General features: G+C 40.9%; 1 protein-coding gene across 1 annotated transcript in view; it reads left to right on the top strand.

Moving 5' to 3' along the window:
• Positions 1-13,373, top strand: part of LOC117522767 (adhesion G protein-coupled receptor A3) — a 1,389,271-nt gene that overhangs the window by 460,421 nt on the left and 915,477 nt on the right. Inside the window, exon 7 of the mRNA XM_034184162.1 lies at positions 9,598-9,811. Within this exon, the coding sequence (XP_034040053.1) occupies positions 9,598-9,811 (214 nt within the window). The remainder of the gene's footprint in view (positions 1-9,597; positions 9,812-13,373) is intronic.

Here is a 13,373-nt window from a genome sequence, read left to right as displayed (position 1 = left end):
GCTGGGCTACTGTTGCTCAGGACGATCACAGACTTGTATGTCTCTCTAATGGGGCCAGCTGAAGTATTACAGAGATGTCATCATGAACCCATGTACTGGTGACAATTTTGCTTTGTGTGTGTGTGTGTGTGTTTATGTGTGTATAGCTCTAAAGCTTGCATTTTTGAATGAAAACCTAAATTCAAAATGCTGACTGTGCTGCAAACAGTGATTGTATAACTGGTATTATATCGTTCACTGAAGACAAATGCCATGAAAGTTAGGTTTTACATATGAACCAAGAGCATTGACATGGACTTTTTTTTTCTTTTTTAATGAATGCTTGGACCAACAACAACAATCAGAGATCAGAGATCACCTACAAAATTTAATGGAGTCTTCCATGGCGTAACATGTACGAGGTCTGTTAGAAAAGTAACGGACCTTTTTTATTTTTTGCAAAAACTATATGGATTTGTGATTGCATCATTTTGCAAGTAGCAGTTTTGACGTAATCCTTCAAAGCCTATGTAAAGTGAAGTCTTGAGTCCAGATCCAGATCACCTCCAAAATTTAATGGCGTCTTCCATGGCCTAATATGTATCCATGGTGAGAATCCGTGAAGTAGTTTTGACATAATCCTTTAATGACTATATGAATTGAAACTTGATCCAGAATCCGGATTCAGATCTGGATCACCTCTAAAATTTAATGGAGTCTTCCATGGCCTAATATGTATCCGTGCTGCAAATTTGGTGAGAATCCGTGAAGTACTTTTGACATAATCCTTCAAAGACTATATAATGTGAAACTTGATCCAGAATCCAGATTCGGATCCAGATCACCTCCAAAGTTTTATGGATTCTTCCATGGCTTAATATGTATCTGTGTTGAAAATTTCGTCAAAATCCGTGAAGTAGTTTTGACGTAAGTTTTCAACGTGTACAGTTTATGAAGTGAAATCTTGATCCACAGTCGAGATCAAGATCACTTCCAAAATTTAATGGAGTCTTCCATGGCCGAACATGCATCCATGGTGAAAATGTGGTGAGAATCTGTGAAGTAATATTGACGTAATCCTTCAAAGACTATAAATAAAGTGAAATTTGATCCAGAATCCCGATCTGGATCCAGATCACCTCCAAAATATAATGGAGTCTTCCGTGGCCTAACATGTATCAGCAGGATTACTTCAAAACTACTGAACAGATTTTGACAACATTTTCATCACTAACAGTAATCCTTCAAAGCCTGTATAAAGTGAAGCTTGATCCAGAATCCGGATCCAGATCTGGATCAACTCCAAAATTTAATGGGTTCTTCCATGGCCTAATGCCTATCTATCTGTGGTAAAAACTAAAAACTTTGGTAAAAACTTTGTCAAAATCTGTGCAATAGTTTTGACATAATCTTGCTAAAAGACAGACCGACAAATAAATAAATGCATGATTTTATTACGTCCTTGGCAGACATAATAAAAGACTTTATTAGCTATGTACCAAGAAGGGAGGAACATTCACATCGGGCTTGTTTTGCTTGTTCTTTGGAGCATGTCCAAGAAATTGTCTGACCTTGTCTGAAGTAAGTAAGGAAGTAAGTAAGTAAGTAATGTTTATTTATATAGCACCTTTCACAGACAAGGTGAGTCACAAGGTGCTTCACAAAAAACACACACAGATAAAAATACTGAGAATAAAAGACAATGAACAAGTTCTTGGGAAATCCACACAGTAATGCTTGGAGCTGGCATGGCACTCTTCACAACCTGGATTCAAAAAAGCACATGGCCACTCCACACTCAGCTAGGCACATCATGATAAGATACATTGTCAGTCCATAAAGAATGTCATCCTGCATGACTCTCTAAAACATGAAAGAAATTTTATATTTTTGACAGAGTTATGAATTTTTGAAAACTTGTTCAATGTTAAAGACAGGGACTTTTTCCATATTCAAAGATTTTTTTTTCTGACTTTGACCTTTGACCTATGACCTTGAAAACTGAATGAGTTCTTGCCTATCAGGACATGATAACTCAGTATAACTTTCATAATGACATATAAAATGTGTGGGCCACATAACACAACATAATGACAACGTAATCGCTGCACAACTTTGCTGATGGAGGTAAAAATGAACATGACAGGCACTTTTGATTGAGATATAATGCAAAATGTACACCAAATGCACTTTTAAATGTTAAATTCAAATGTCCACAAATCCACAATCCGAATCAGATCCCAATTAAACTTTTCCAGGTGATAATGAGTGCCAGTCTCCACCTCACTTTCAAATATGAGAGTGATTGGGGCATTTTTTTTAATATAATGTAAAATATACAAGAAATGGAATTTTCAATGTTAAATTTATATGGTCACAGAAATCTACAATCAAACCTTGTCAGTCAATAAAGCATAGTATCCTGCATAACACTATCAAATATGAAAGAATTTTTTTGTTGTACAGAGTTATGAATTTTTGAAAATGAATTCAGTGTTTAAGATATACATTTTTTCCAATTTTCCAAGATTTTTCCTGACTTTGACCTTAAAACTTGAATCAGTTCTTATCTATCAGCATATGAATCTTCAGTAAAAATTGCATAATGATATATGAAAAATTGTGGGCTCCAGGCTGTTCAACAATCAAACAGACAGACATAACCTAACCTCCTCCAGCTTTGTTGGCAGAGGTAATTCACAAATAAAATGAAGTTGACCATGCAAAACATGAAATGTCTTGTGTTCATCCTGTCTGCAGTGAAATAATCAAATAGTCAAGTCAAAGAAAATGTCACAATCATTATGGGGGTTGAACCCACACAAACACACATGCATTGTATTGGGATTGTAGAGTACACTGTTCCATCTTGCATCCTGCCATCATGTGCTGGGCTGCCCCAAGAGCATATTTGCACAGCCTGCAGCTTAAGCCCTGTCTGCTATCATAGATCTGTGCTTCTATACTTCGTACCCTGGGCATATTCTTCCATGATCAGTCGTTCATTCCATCAAAGAATTTCCTTTTTTTGTAGGTGCAGTTTTATTGCTGATTTGTCATTGTTTCCATATCTGTTTGTCTATTAATTATTTGTAACCTCGTCCAACCACCACCACCAAAGGAAATACATTTTTTATAAAAGCTGAAATTGTCTTTTAATGACTTTTAATGGCTGTCTGACAGCTGTCTGTCTACATATGCTTTGGATTCCATTGTGCAGGTGTGGACAAGGTAATCTGGATACGTTCTGACACTGCTGACCACGCTTCTTTCCCTCCTGACTGCATCCGATAATGGTAATATTTGCCATTTTGGCCTGGTTCCTGCACATTCTTGCTAGGCGTCACTGGGGCTTAAGGGTCATGGGATGGGGTTACTTCACTTGATTTTGGTTCCATGACAGTGGTCTACTTTCTCTACATGATAAGTTGCATAACATCCAGTGGTTTGATTTGAAAATGCATTGCAAACACTAATCACACATGGAAACCTTAGGAGAAGATGAAAAACAACTTTCTCTCTCATTCCAACAGCACATGAGGGCACTTAGCGTTAAACTGAACAGTTTTATCAGTTTAATTGTTTTATCTTACCTTTAAAAGTGTTGTACTTGGTGCCATGGTGTGAAGATGCTGTCTTGCTATTCATTCAGGAATATGTGGGAGATTTCCTAAATTCAGGAGCTACAGCATATACTTGTATATGTGGCTCATTGGCTGTCAGTGGACAATGAAAACAGCCAGTAACAGTGACTATGACTCTTCATACACAGCAGTGGAAGCAACAACTTTCAAGTTACAAAGGTGTCTTTGTACTACTCTGCCTTTTACCCCTATTCCACCACCACACACCCTTACTCCTCTTCCTCTTCTTCCTCTTCCTTGAGCAGGCAGTTGGCCTTATTCATGTATTTGGCCACGTGCCTCCATGTTCGGAAATTGTACTAGTCCTGGTTAAGTTCAGTATAAACATATTTGGCTGCTTTCACAATCATGGACAGGACCTGTCAGGTAACTAACTAATCATACTGTTTGACTGGTCATCTGAGATGTCTGGCACTCCACCTTTGTTAGTTAAGTCCTAGTTTCACCATACTGTCAATTACTGTGATCAATTTATCAAATGTTCCATGAGATTTTTATATGGTTTTCATGGTATCATGTACTTGACTTATTTTGACAGCTGAACAGACTATTGTGCATGTGATGATGTATACAATGAAATGGCACTGACATGTTTTGGAGACAACCATTAGACTTAGAGTCAACATCAGTTTAGATCAACAAGATGTATTCACTTGGAAATTGTGCTAAATGTAAGCAACTTGTACTTAATCATTTGCAAAGATGTACTTGCATCGGGGCGAATGTGAGGCATTTCTTTAAAGAGCTTTGAGTGGCAGATGCAGATGGAAAAGTGCTATATAAATGCAGTCCATTTACCATTTACTGGGACACTGAGGCATCTACTAAGACATTTTCAATTTGAAAAAGAATTGAATAAGAAATTCAATTCTGTTGTGAACAGTTGCCAAACTGTTTGGAGGTTTGTCCATGTTAGTTTGAGACTGTAATTTCTCTTTCAAGAAATGAGCCAATCCAATGGAGAAAAAAAAAACAAAAAAAACAAAACACTCCAGCTTTCAAAGAGAAATTTCACATGACATATTATGGTACATTTCCTTCACTTTACTTGGGCCCTAATAGGATCGCATTTTTGTCTTATGGTGGTCCCTTGCCACCTTGCTACTGTTAGATAATACGATAACATAAGACTTTATTGATCTCACAGTAGAGAAATTCACATGTTACGTCAGCTCTTAAAAAAAAACACACAAGATGAGTGCGAGTAGAGGAAAATGTGCATCAAACAGCATGTGCAAAAATCAGCAATAATAATAATACTTGTAACAATACAATAACATAAGAAAATTGGGTAGAAATAGAATATATATATATATATATATATATATATATATATATATATAGTAAGGGGTACGAGTGGCGGAAATTTGATGACGATGTTGATGGTATCATGGAAGCTACCATGAGGGGAGGGGCAGATAGGAAACTCCAAACGATGGCAACTGTGATCGCCACGGAAAGGTTTGAGTTGGCAGAAAAGAGAGTCATTACAAACCAGTACTCCAAGAACCGCAGGGCAGAAAAGATCTCACAGCTACGCCAGGAACTACGACTCCTGAAGAGGCAGTTTAAGGGAGCAAGTGAGGACGGGAAGTTAGGATTGGTAGAACTTCGAGGTATTCTTAGGAAGAGGTTGTTGACCCTCCGGCGAGCAGAATGGCACAGGAGGCGGGCCAGAGAGAGAGAGCCAAGAGACGTGTTGGGTGTGCCAAACAGTTGCTAGGTCAAAAACGTAGTGGCCACCTTATATGCTCAAAGGAGGAGGTAGACTTATAATCTCCATAATACCTATAGTGATGCAGGCCGGGAGGAGGACTTGGGTGAATGCAGAGGCCTGATTAATCTGCCTGTTCCGATTACTGCCTTTAACATCAAAACACCTAGTTGGGAAGAAATCCAAGCTGTTGTCAAGGCTGCCAGGTCCAGCTCAGTGCCTGGACCCAATGGGGTACCTTACTTGGTGTATAAAAGGTGCCCCAAGCTCCTGCAGCACCTGTGGAGGATCTTGAGGGTGATCTGGAGGAGGGGTAAGGTGGCCCAACAGTGGAGATCCGCAGAAGGTGTTTGGGTTCCAAAGGAGGAGAGGTCAACCACCATTGAGCAGTTTAGAACCATCTCACTGCTTAACGTTGAGGGAAAGATATTTTTCAGTATCCTCTCCCAGCGGCTGTCAGTCTACCTCCTGAAGAATCAGTACATCGACACCTCAGTGCAAAAGGGGGGGATCCCAGGGTTTCCAGGATGCCTGGAACACAGTGGTGTGGTAACACAACTGATTAGAGAGGCCCGAGAAGGAAAAGGAAACCTGGCGGTACTATGGTTGGACTTAGCCAATGCGTATGGTTCCATACCTCACAAGCTAGTGGAGGCGGCATTGGAGAGGCACCACATCCCGAGCAACATCAAAGTCCTCATTATGGATTATTATAATAGCTTTAACTTAAGGTTCACTTCTGGCACAGTTACATCAGAGTATCATCGGCTGGAGAAAGGGATTATCACGGGATGTACTATTTCAGTGATACTCTTTGCCCTGGCCATGAACATGCTAGTCAAGTCTGCCGAGCCGGAATGTAGAGGCCTCCAAACTAAGTCTGGGATCTGGCAGCCTCCTATCAGGGCATTCATGGATGACCTGACAGTAACAACAGTGTCAGTTCCTGGGTGCAGAGGGATCCTCCAAGGTTTGGAGAGGTTAACCACCTGGGCTCGGATGCGCTTTAAGCCAGAAAAATCCAGGTCACTGGTCCTGAAGAGAGGGAAGATGACTGATTGGTTCCACTTCTGTCTAGAAGGTACCCGTATACCATCTGTCACAGAGAAACCTGTGAAGAGCCTTGGAAAAACCTTTGACTGCTCCCTAAAGGATGCCGCCTCCATTAGGGCAACTAATGAACAATTAGAGAGTTGGCTGACAACAGTCGACAAGTCAGGTCTTCCGGGTAAATTCAAGGTGTGGTTATACCAGCATGGCATCCTTCCTAGAATACTGTGGCCATTGCTCGTGTATGAGTTTCCCATCTCTACGGTGGAAGGGTTTGAGAGGAGGATCAGCAGCCTTCTGTGTCGTTGGTTGGGCTTACCTCGAAGCCTGAGCAGCATTGCCCTTTATGGCAATAAGACCAAGCTGACGCTCCCTATCAAAAGGCCTTACTGAGGAGTTTAGGGTTATCAGAGCAGAGGTGCTCCATTATAGGGATTCTAAGGACATGAAAGTATCCCAAGCAGGTCATAAGGTGAGGACTGGCAGAAAGTGGAAGGCACAGGAAGCTGTGGACCAGGCAGAAGCATGGCTGCATCACAAGGAGCTTGTGGGTTCTGTGGCAATCGCCCGGGCGGGCCTGGGTACTATCCCAACAATCCACTACAACAAAACTGAGGGCAAGGTAAGGCAGGACCTGGTTCAACGTGAAGTGAGAGCTGGGGTTGAGGAGCAGCGTGCAAGCCAGATGGTGGGATTGAGACAACAGGGCGCATGGACCAGATGGGAGGGAGCCATAGAGAGGAAGATCTCGTGGCTGGGGTTGTGGAAGGCAGAACCCTACCACATTAAATTCTTAATACAGTCAGTTTATGATGTCCTACCCAGCCTGTCGAACCTTTTCACTTGGAGCAAGGCTGATACCTCAGCATGCCCCTTGTGCCAGGGGAAAAGAACTCTGGAGCACATCCTCAGCAGCTGCCCCAGAGCGCTGGGGGATGGTCGCTATCGTTGGCGCCATGACCAGGTGCTGAAAGTAGTTGCTGAGTCCATCAATACTGCCATAGTCCAGTGCGAGAGATTGAAACCATTAAGGCGGGAAATCTCGTTTGTGCGAGCTGGAGAACAACCACCCGCCCGACCGAAGGCCCAGACAGGTCTCCTTGGTGCAGGGAAGGACTGGCAGTTGAGGGTGGACCTGGGGAAACAGCTTCGCTTTTCTGAAAACATCTTGGAAACCAGTCTTAGACCAGACATCGTTCTGTTTTCAGAGTCATCTAAGCAGGTTATTATGCTGGAGCTTACCGTGCCCTGGGAGGAGAGAATGGAGGAAGCCAGTGAGAGGAAGAGGGAGAAGTATGCTGAGCTAGTGGAGGAGTGTCGCAGACGGGGGTGGCATGCGAGGTGCCTTCCCGTCGAAGTTGGAGTAAGGGGCTTTGCAGGAAAGTCACTCTGCAAGGCCTATAGCCTCTTGGGTATCACCGGAGCACGCAAGAGAAAGGCCATCACTGCAGCATTCGAGGCTGCAGAGAGAGCTTCACGGTGGTTGTGGATCAGGAGGGACAAGCAGTGGGCGACGGCTTCTTGGACACAGGCCGGGATTTGATCACTCCCGCTCGGGTCGCCTGGGCGAGGGGGTCTGAAGTTGAAAGACCCGAAACCCCCCATGACCCCAGGTACTATCACTGATGATGTGTCCAAGATTTTGCATTATGAAGTGTATGTAACCATTATATATATATATATATATATATATATATATATATATATATATATATATATATATATAAACATGATTGGAATTTAAAAAAAATAGGAGCATATTATTTACAATATGTGAAGTGATATCTGTGTGAAGTAATATCTGTGCTAATTTGTTATTCTATTATTTCATGTTAGTTATCAAGTATTTGCTTTTGTTATTGGTTTGAAAGTGCCTGAAACCTGGTTTAAGGGTTCAACCTAAGAGTTAAGTTCCACTTCCATCATGCATGTGTAAGTTTCAGATAAAGGGAGGGTTCCCCCTGTCTGTGAGAGCCAGTAAGATTAGGATTGTGAGACTAAAACACACCCACTGTCATGCCCACATTGCCCTGTATAAAGGTATTGTCTCAGCTGTTGGATACAGCTTTTGGAAATCCCTCCCTTCAGAATGGTCCTCTTTTCCTCTTGGCCACTGAAATGCTTGTGTCCTGGGAGAAGAGGACAGGTTTACATTGTGAGAATGAATTGAATGACAACATGGATGTCTTTCAAAAACTTCTGTCAGACTTCTGGGACGGGCTGGGTGGTATGTTTGTTAGGTAAACAGACAGCGATGAAGCAGATCCACGTTGTTTGGAAGGGGTGGCGACTTTGTTGCAGGTGATGCGTTACCCTGAGAGTGCAAACAGGAATCACTTACAGAAGAAATCTGTTAAGAGTGTTTTCTTCAAGCCAGAGAAATTTCAGAAAACTGGAGACGAGGGTGGTGTTGAGAATCTCGCCCAAACACTGCTGGACCTTGTGGACGACAAGACTGTTTCGCTGAAGACTCACTATTTTGAGGATGCAGTGTGCCAGCTGGCTCAACTCTGCCTTGCACATGTCAATAAGAACAATTCAGAAAGGCATCTTGTTTTCTGTTCATGGTCTTTGTGGTCTGTTTGTGGTCTTCCACAAGATGGAGTCTGTCTATGGAGACCCTGGCCTGGTTTTCAATGTGACTTTAAATAAATTCAAACTGAGGAATGTATGGATTTGGGTCTTTGTAAGGGGCCGTATATTACATAAAGAACCTGGGAAAATTACACTACCCTACTCAGTGTATGCCTATACTGAGGAGCAGCATATTTGTTGTCCCCCACCCTCTGGAAGTGGGACATTAAATGGGTTGCATCCATCCATCATGATCACTTTCATATTGAGTACAGATGGTGTCTTGACCAAGACTTTGGATGTGTTGGAACATGACCACTTTGTGGCCCTCATATCTTGTGTGCCCCTTGTGAAGCCACAGTCAAACTCTTGTTATTATAAAAAGAGCTTGGACATGAGCTCTATGTGACTCTTCTGACTGAGTTAAAAGTACGTCAGGATGAAAGCCTTGTTTCCAAAATTCCTCATACAGATGCATGTAATTGAGACACTTTAATTATGTTTTGATTTCATATTTATTGTGTATTCACAACACTTGACAAAGGTCACATGCAGATTTGTTATCACAGTTTTCCACTCCCGTCCTTTAAAATTACATAGTGGTTCTTTAAAAAAAAATACTCTCTTTTCTTCTAGATGGACCTTTGGAAATGCCTTTGTTCCAGCTTATGCCTTCCCAGAGACAGGTGGTGTTTCAAGGGGATCGGCTTCCTCTGCAGTGCACTGTCTCCTACCTAGATACTTCAGTGGAGCTGCATTGGCGTCACAATGGCCACACTGTAGCCACACAGGAGGACCAGGGCATCTATCTGGAGGAAACTCTTCTTCACGACTGCTGCCTACTGACCAGGTGCACAAAGAAACAAGGAGAGAGCAAGTTTCAGTACAGGGATTGCACACAAAGTAAACATAGTGTATCATTCTTTATGCACTGAAACACAAGAAGGTTTAACTATTTTAATTTGTTGGAGGTTGAGTATTTCCTGACTGACAGACACCAGAAACTCACCTACTGCAAGTTTTCTGTCAGGAATGTTTGGCATTTTGGAGTAAGGCAATGTCTTTATTAAAATGTACACCATTGCAGAATTGCTCAAAGACTTTGATTCTGATCTGGAAGCTCTTTTTTCTGGTCTGTTTTATTTTTGTTTATGCTCTCACCATTCTGTTCCACCCATGGTAAAGAAAAATATTGAACCATGCACGTTGTTAACAAACGCATTCACAAGGAAATTTGGTAAAAACACAGACGAAATCAAGATGTCACCCCTGGTTAGGCTCTCATGTGTTCTACAGGAAAGAGCCTGGGGGATGTTTCAAAGTACACCCAGGCTGTCAGAGTGATAATATGCAAGCACGCAAGCTGGCAATTGTACAAAGACACATGTTCTCCTCCTCCCTGCCACCACCCCACCCCCCACCACCTTTGTAATTGGTGCCCTTATAGATCAAATACCTTTCTTTCAACTGACCTCAATATTTAACATGTTCGAGCTTCATCCTTAACCAGGTGACAGTGACATATGTCAATTTAGTTAATTTCAGTGTATTTAGTGCAAAATCGCAACATAATTACAGCCCCAAGGTGCTTCACAAGGGTAAAGTCTAACCTTACCCGCCGACCTTGCTAACTATATCTCTGTCTGTCAATTTACTCCGACAGGTATGCAGATAGATAGTCAGATAGATAGATTGTAAAACGAGGACAACACACTTGACTCCCGATATGATATGAATCATGATATATGGGTATCGATATGGTATGTACTACAATGCTTGAGAAATGAAATTCTCCATGTATAGAAATATTACAGAATTTTGTAACATGGAAAAAAAATAATGCTACAAAGAAGACAGACACTGTGCAGATTGGCTTGAAAATTTTACAGGGTTGAGTCTCAGCATTGCGTCAATGATAGTGTCATCACAGATAACTCCAAGATGAAGAATGGGTTATTTTAAAGGATGCTTTTGCATTGAGCAATAACACCATAATTTCTTTGGCATTTTTGTCTGCATATATGTACTATGTATTCCAGAAAATTCAAAAATATGGGGCATCTCCTTGTTTATGTTTTCCAATTTGGATTAAATAATCTTGCATTATACAGTGGTCTGTAAAAGGTTTGGGCACCCCTGATGATTTCTATTATAAACCATTGGTTGTTTGGATCAGCAATTTCAGTTAAATATATCGTATAGCAGACAAACACAGTGATATCTGGAAAAAATGAAATGAAGGTTATAGGATTTACAGAAAGTGTGCAATAATTATTTAAACAAAATTAGGCAGGTGCATAAATTTGGGCACCCCAACAGAAACTTAACTAGTACTATGCCTGCGGTCTTCCATTTCCTCACTATGTTCCTCACAGTGGAAACTGATAGCTGAAATCCCTGAGATAGCTTTTTGGATCCTTCTCCTAAACCATGATGTTGAACAGTCTTTGTTTTCAGGTCATTTGAGAGTTGTTTAGAGGCTCCCATGTTGCCACTCATTAGGAGAGATTCAAAGGGGAGAAACATAAATGGCCATCTTAAATACCCTTTCTCATGATTGGATTCACCTGTGCAAGGAGGTCAAAGGTCAATGAGCTTACCAAACCAATTTTGTGTTCCAATAATTAGTAAAATGACAAGGGTGCCCACATTTATGCACCTGCCTAATTTTGTTTAAATAATTATTGCACACTTTCTGTAAATACTAGAAACTTTATTTCACTTCTCAAATATCACTTTGTTCATCTCCTATATGACATATTTAACTGAAATTTCTGATCCAGACAACTAATGGTTTAAAAAGGAAAATCATGAAAATCATCAGGGGTGCCCAAACATTTCCATACAACTGTATATTGTGACATTATAAAATGATGAAATGACTGGCTGGGCACAGGTTTGTTTGTTTTTTTTTCTTGTTTGAATTTATCTCATCATGTTACACATACAGTAGTGTTCAGAATAATAGTAGTGCTATGTGACTAAAAAAGATTAAGACAAGTTTTGAGTATATTTCTTATTGTTACATGGGAAACAAGGTACCAGTAGATTCAGTAGATTCTCACAAATCCAATAAGACCAAGCATTCATGATATGCACACTCTTAAGGCTATGAAATTGGGCTATTAGTAAACAAAAGTTGAAAAGGGGGTGTTCACAATAATAGTAGTGTGGCATTCAGTCAGTGAGTTCGTCAATTTTGTGGAACAAACAGGTGTGAATCAGGTGTCCCCTATTTAAGGATGAAGCCAGCACCTGTTGAACATGCTTTTCTCTTTGAAAGCCTGAGGAAAATGAGACGTTCAAGACATTGTTCAGAAGAACAGTGTAGTTTGATTAAATAGTTGATTGGAGAGGGGAAAACTTATACGCAGGTGCAAAAAATTATAGGCTGTTCATCTACAATGATCTCCAATGCTTTAAAATGGACAAAAAGACAGAAATGCATGGAAGAAAACGGAAAACAACCATCAAAATGGATAGAAGAATAACCAGAATGGCAAAGGCTCACCCATTGATCAGCTCCAGGATGATCAAAGACAGTCTGGAGTTACCTGTAAGTGCTGTGACAGTTAGAAGACGCCTGTGTGAAGCTAATTTATTTGCAAGAATCCCCCGCAAAGTCCCTCTGTTAAATAAAAGACATGCAGAAGAGGATACAATTTGCCAAAGAACACATCAACTGGCCTAAAGAGAAATGGAGGAATATTTTGTGAACTGATGAGAGTAAAATTGTTCTTTTTGGGTCCAAGGGCCACAGACAGTTTGTGAGACGACCCCCAAACTCTGAATTCAAGCCACAGTTCAGTGAAGTCTGATGCATGGTGGTGCAAGCATCATGATATGGGCATGTTTCTCCTACTATGGTGTTGGGCCTATATATCGCATACCAGGTATCATGGATCAGTTTGGATATGTCAAAATACTTGAAGAGGTCATGTTGCCTTATGCTGAAGAGGACATGCCCTTGAAATGGGTGTTTAAACAAGACAATGACCCCAAGCACACTAGTAAACAAGCAAAATCTTGGTTCCAAACCAAAAAAATTAATGTTTTGGAGTGGCCTGCCTAATCCCCGGACCTAAATCCAATTGAGAACTTGTGGGGTGACATCAAAAAAGCTGTTTCTGAAGCAAAACCAAGAAATGTGAATGAATTGTGGAATGTTGTTAAAGAATTTTGGAGTGGAATAACGGCTGAAAGGTGCCACGAATTGGTTGACTCCATTCCTCGCAGATGTGAAGAAGTCATGAAAAACTGTGGTTATACAACTAAATACTAGTTTAGTGATTCACAGGATTCCTAAAAAAGCAATTTGAACATAATAGTTTTGAGTTTGTAGCGTCAACAGCAGATGCTACTATTATTGTGAACACCCCCTTTTCTACTTTTTTTTTACTAATAGCCCAATT

The sequence above is a fragment of the Thalassophryne amazonica genome, chromosome 13, assembly GCF_902500255.1.
Source record: "Thalassophryne amazonica chromosome 13, fThaAma1.1, whole genome shotgun sequence".
NCBI classification, from domain to species: Eukaryota; Metazoa; Chordata; class Actinopteri; order Batrachoidiformes; family Batrachoididae; genus Thalassophryne; species Thalassophryne amazonica.
Note: the sequence above shows the minus strand (reverse complement) of the source record. Positions and strands in the feature narration are given on the sequence as shown.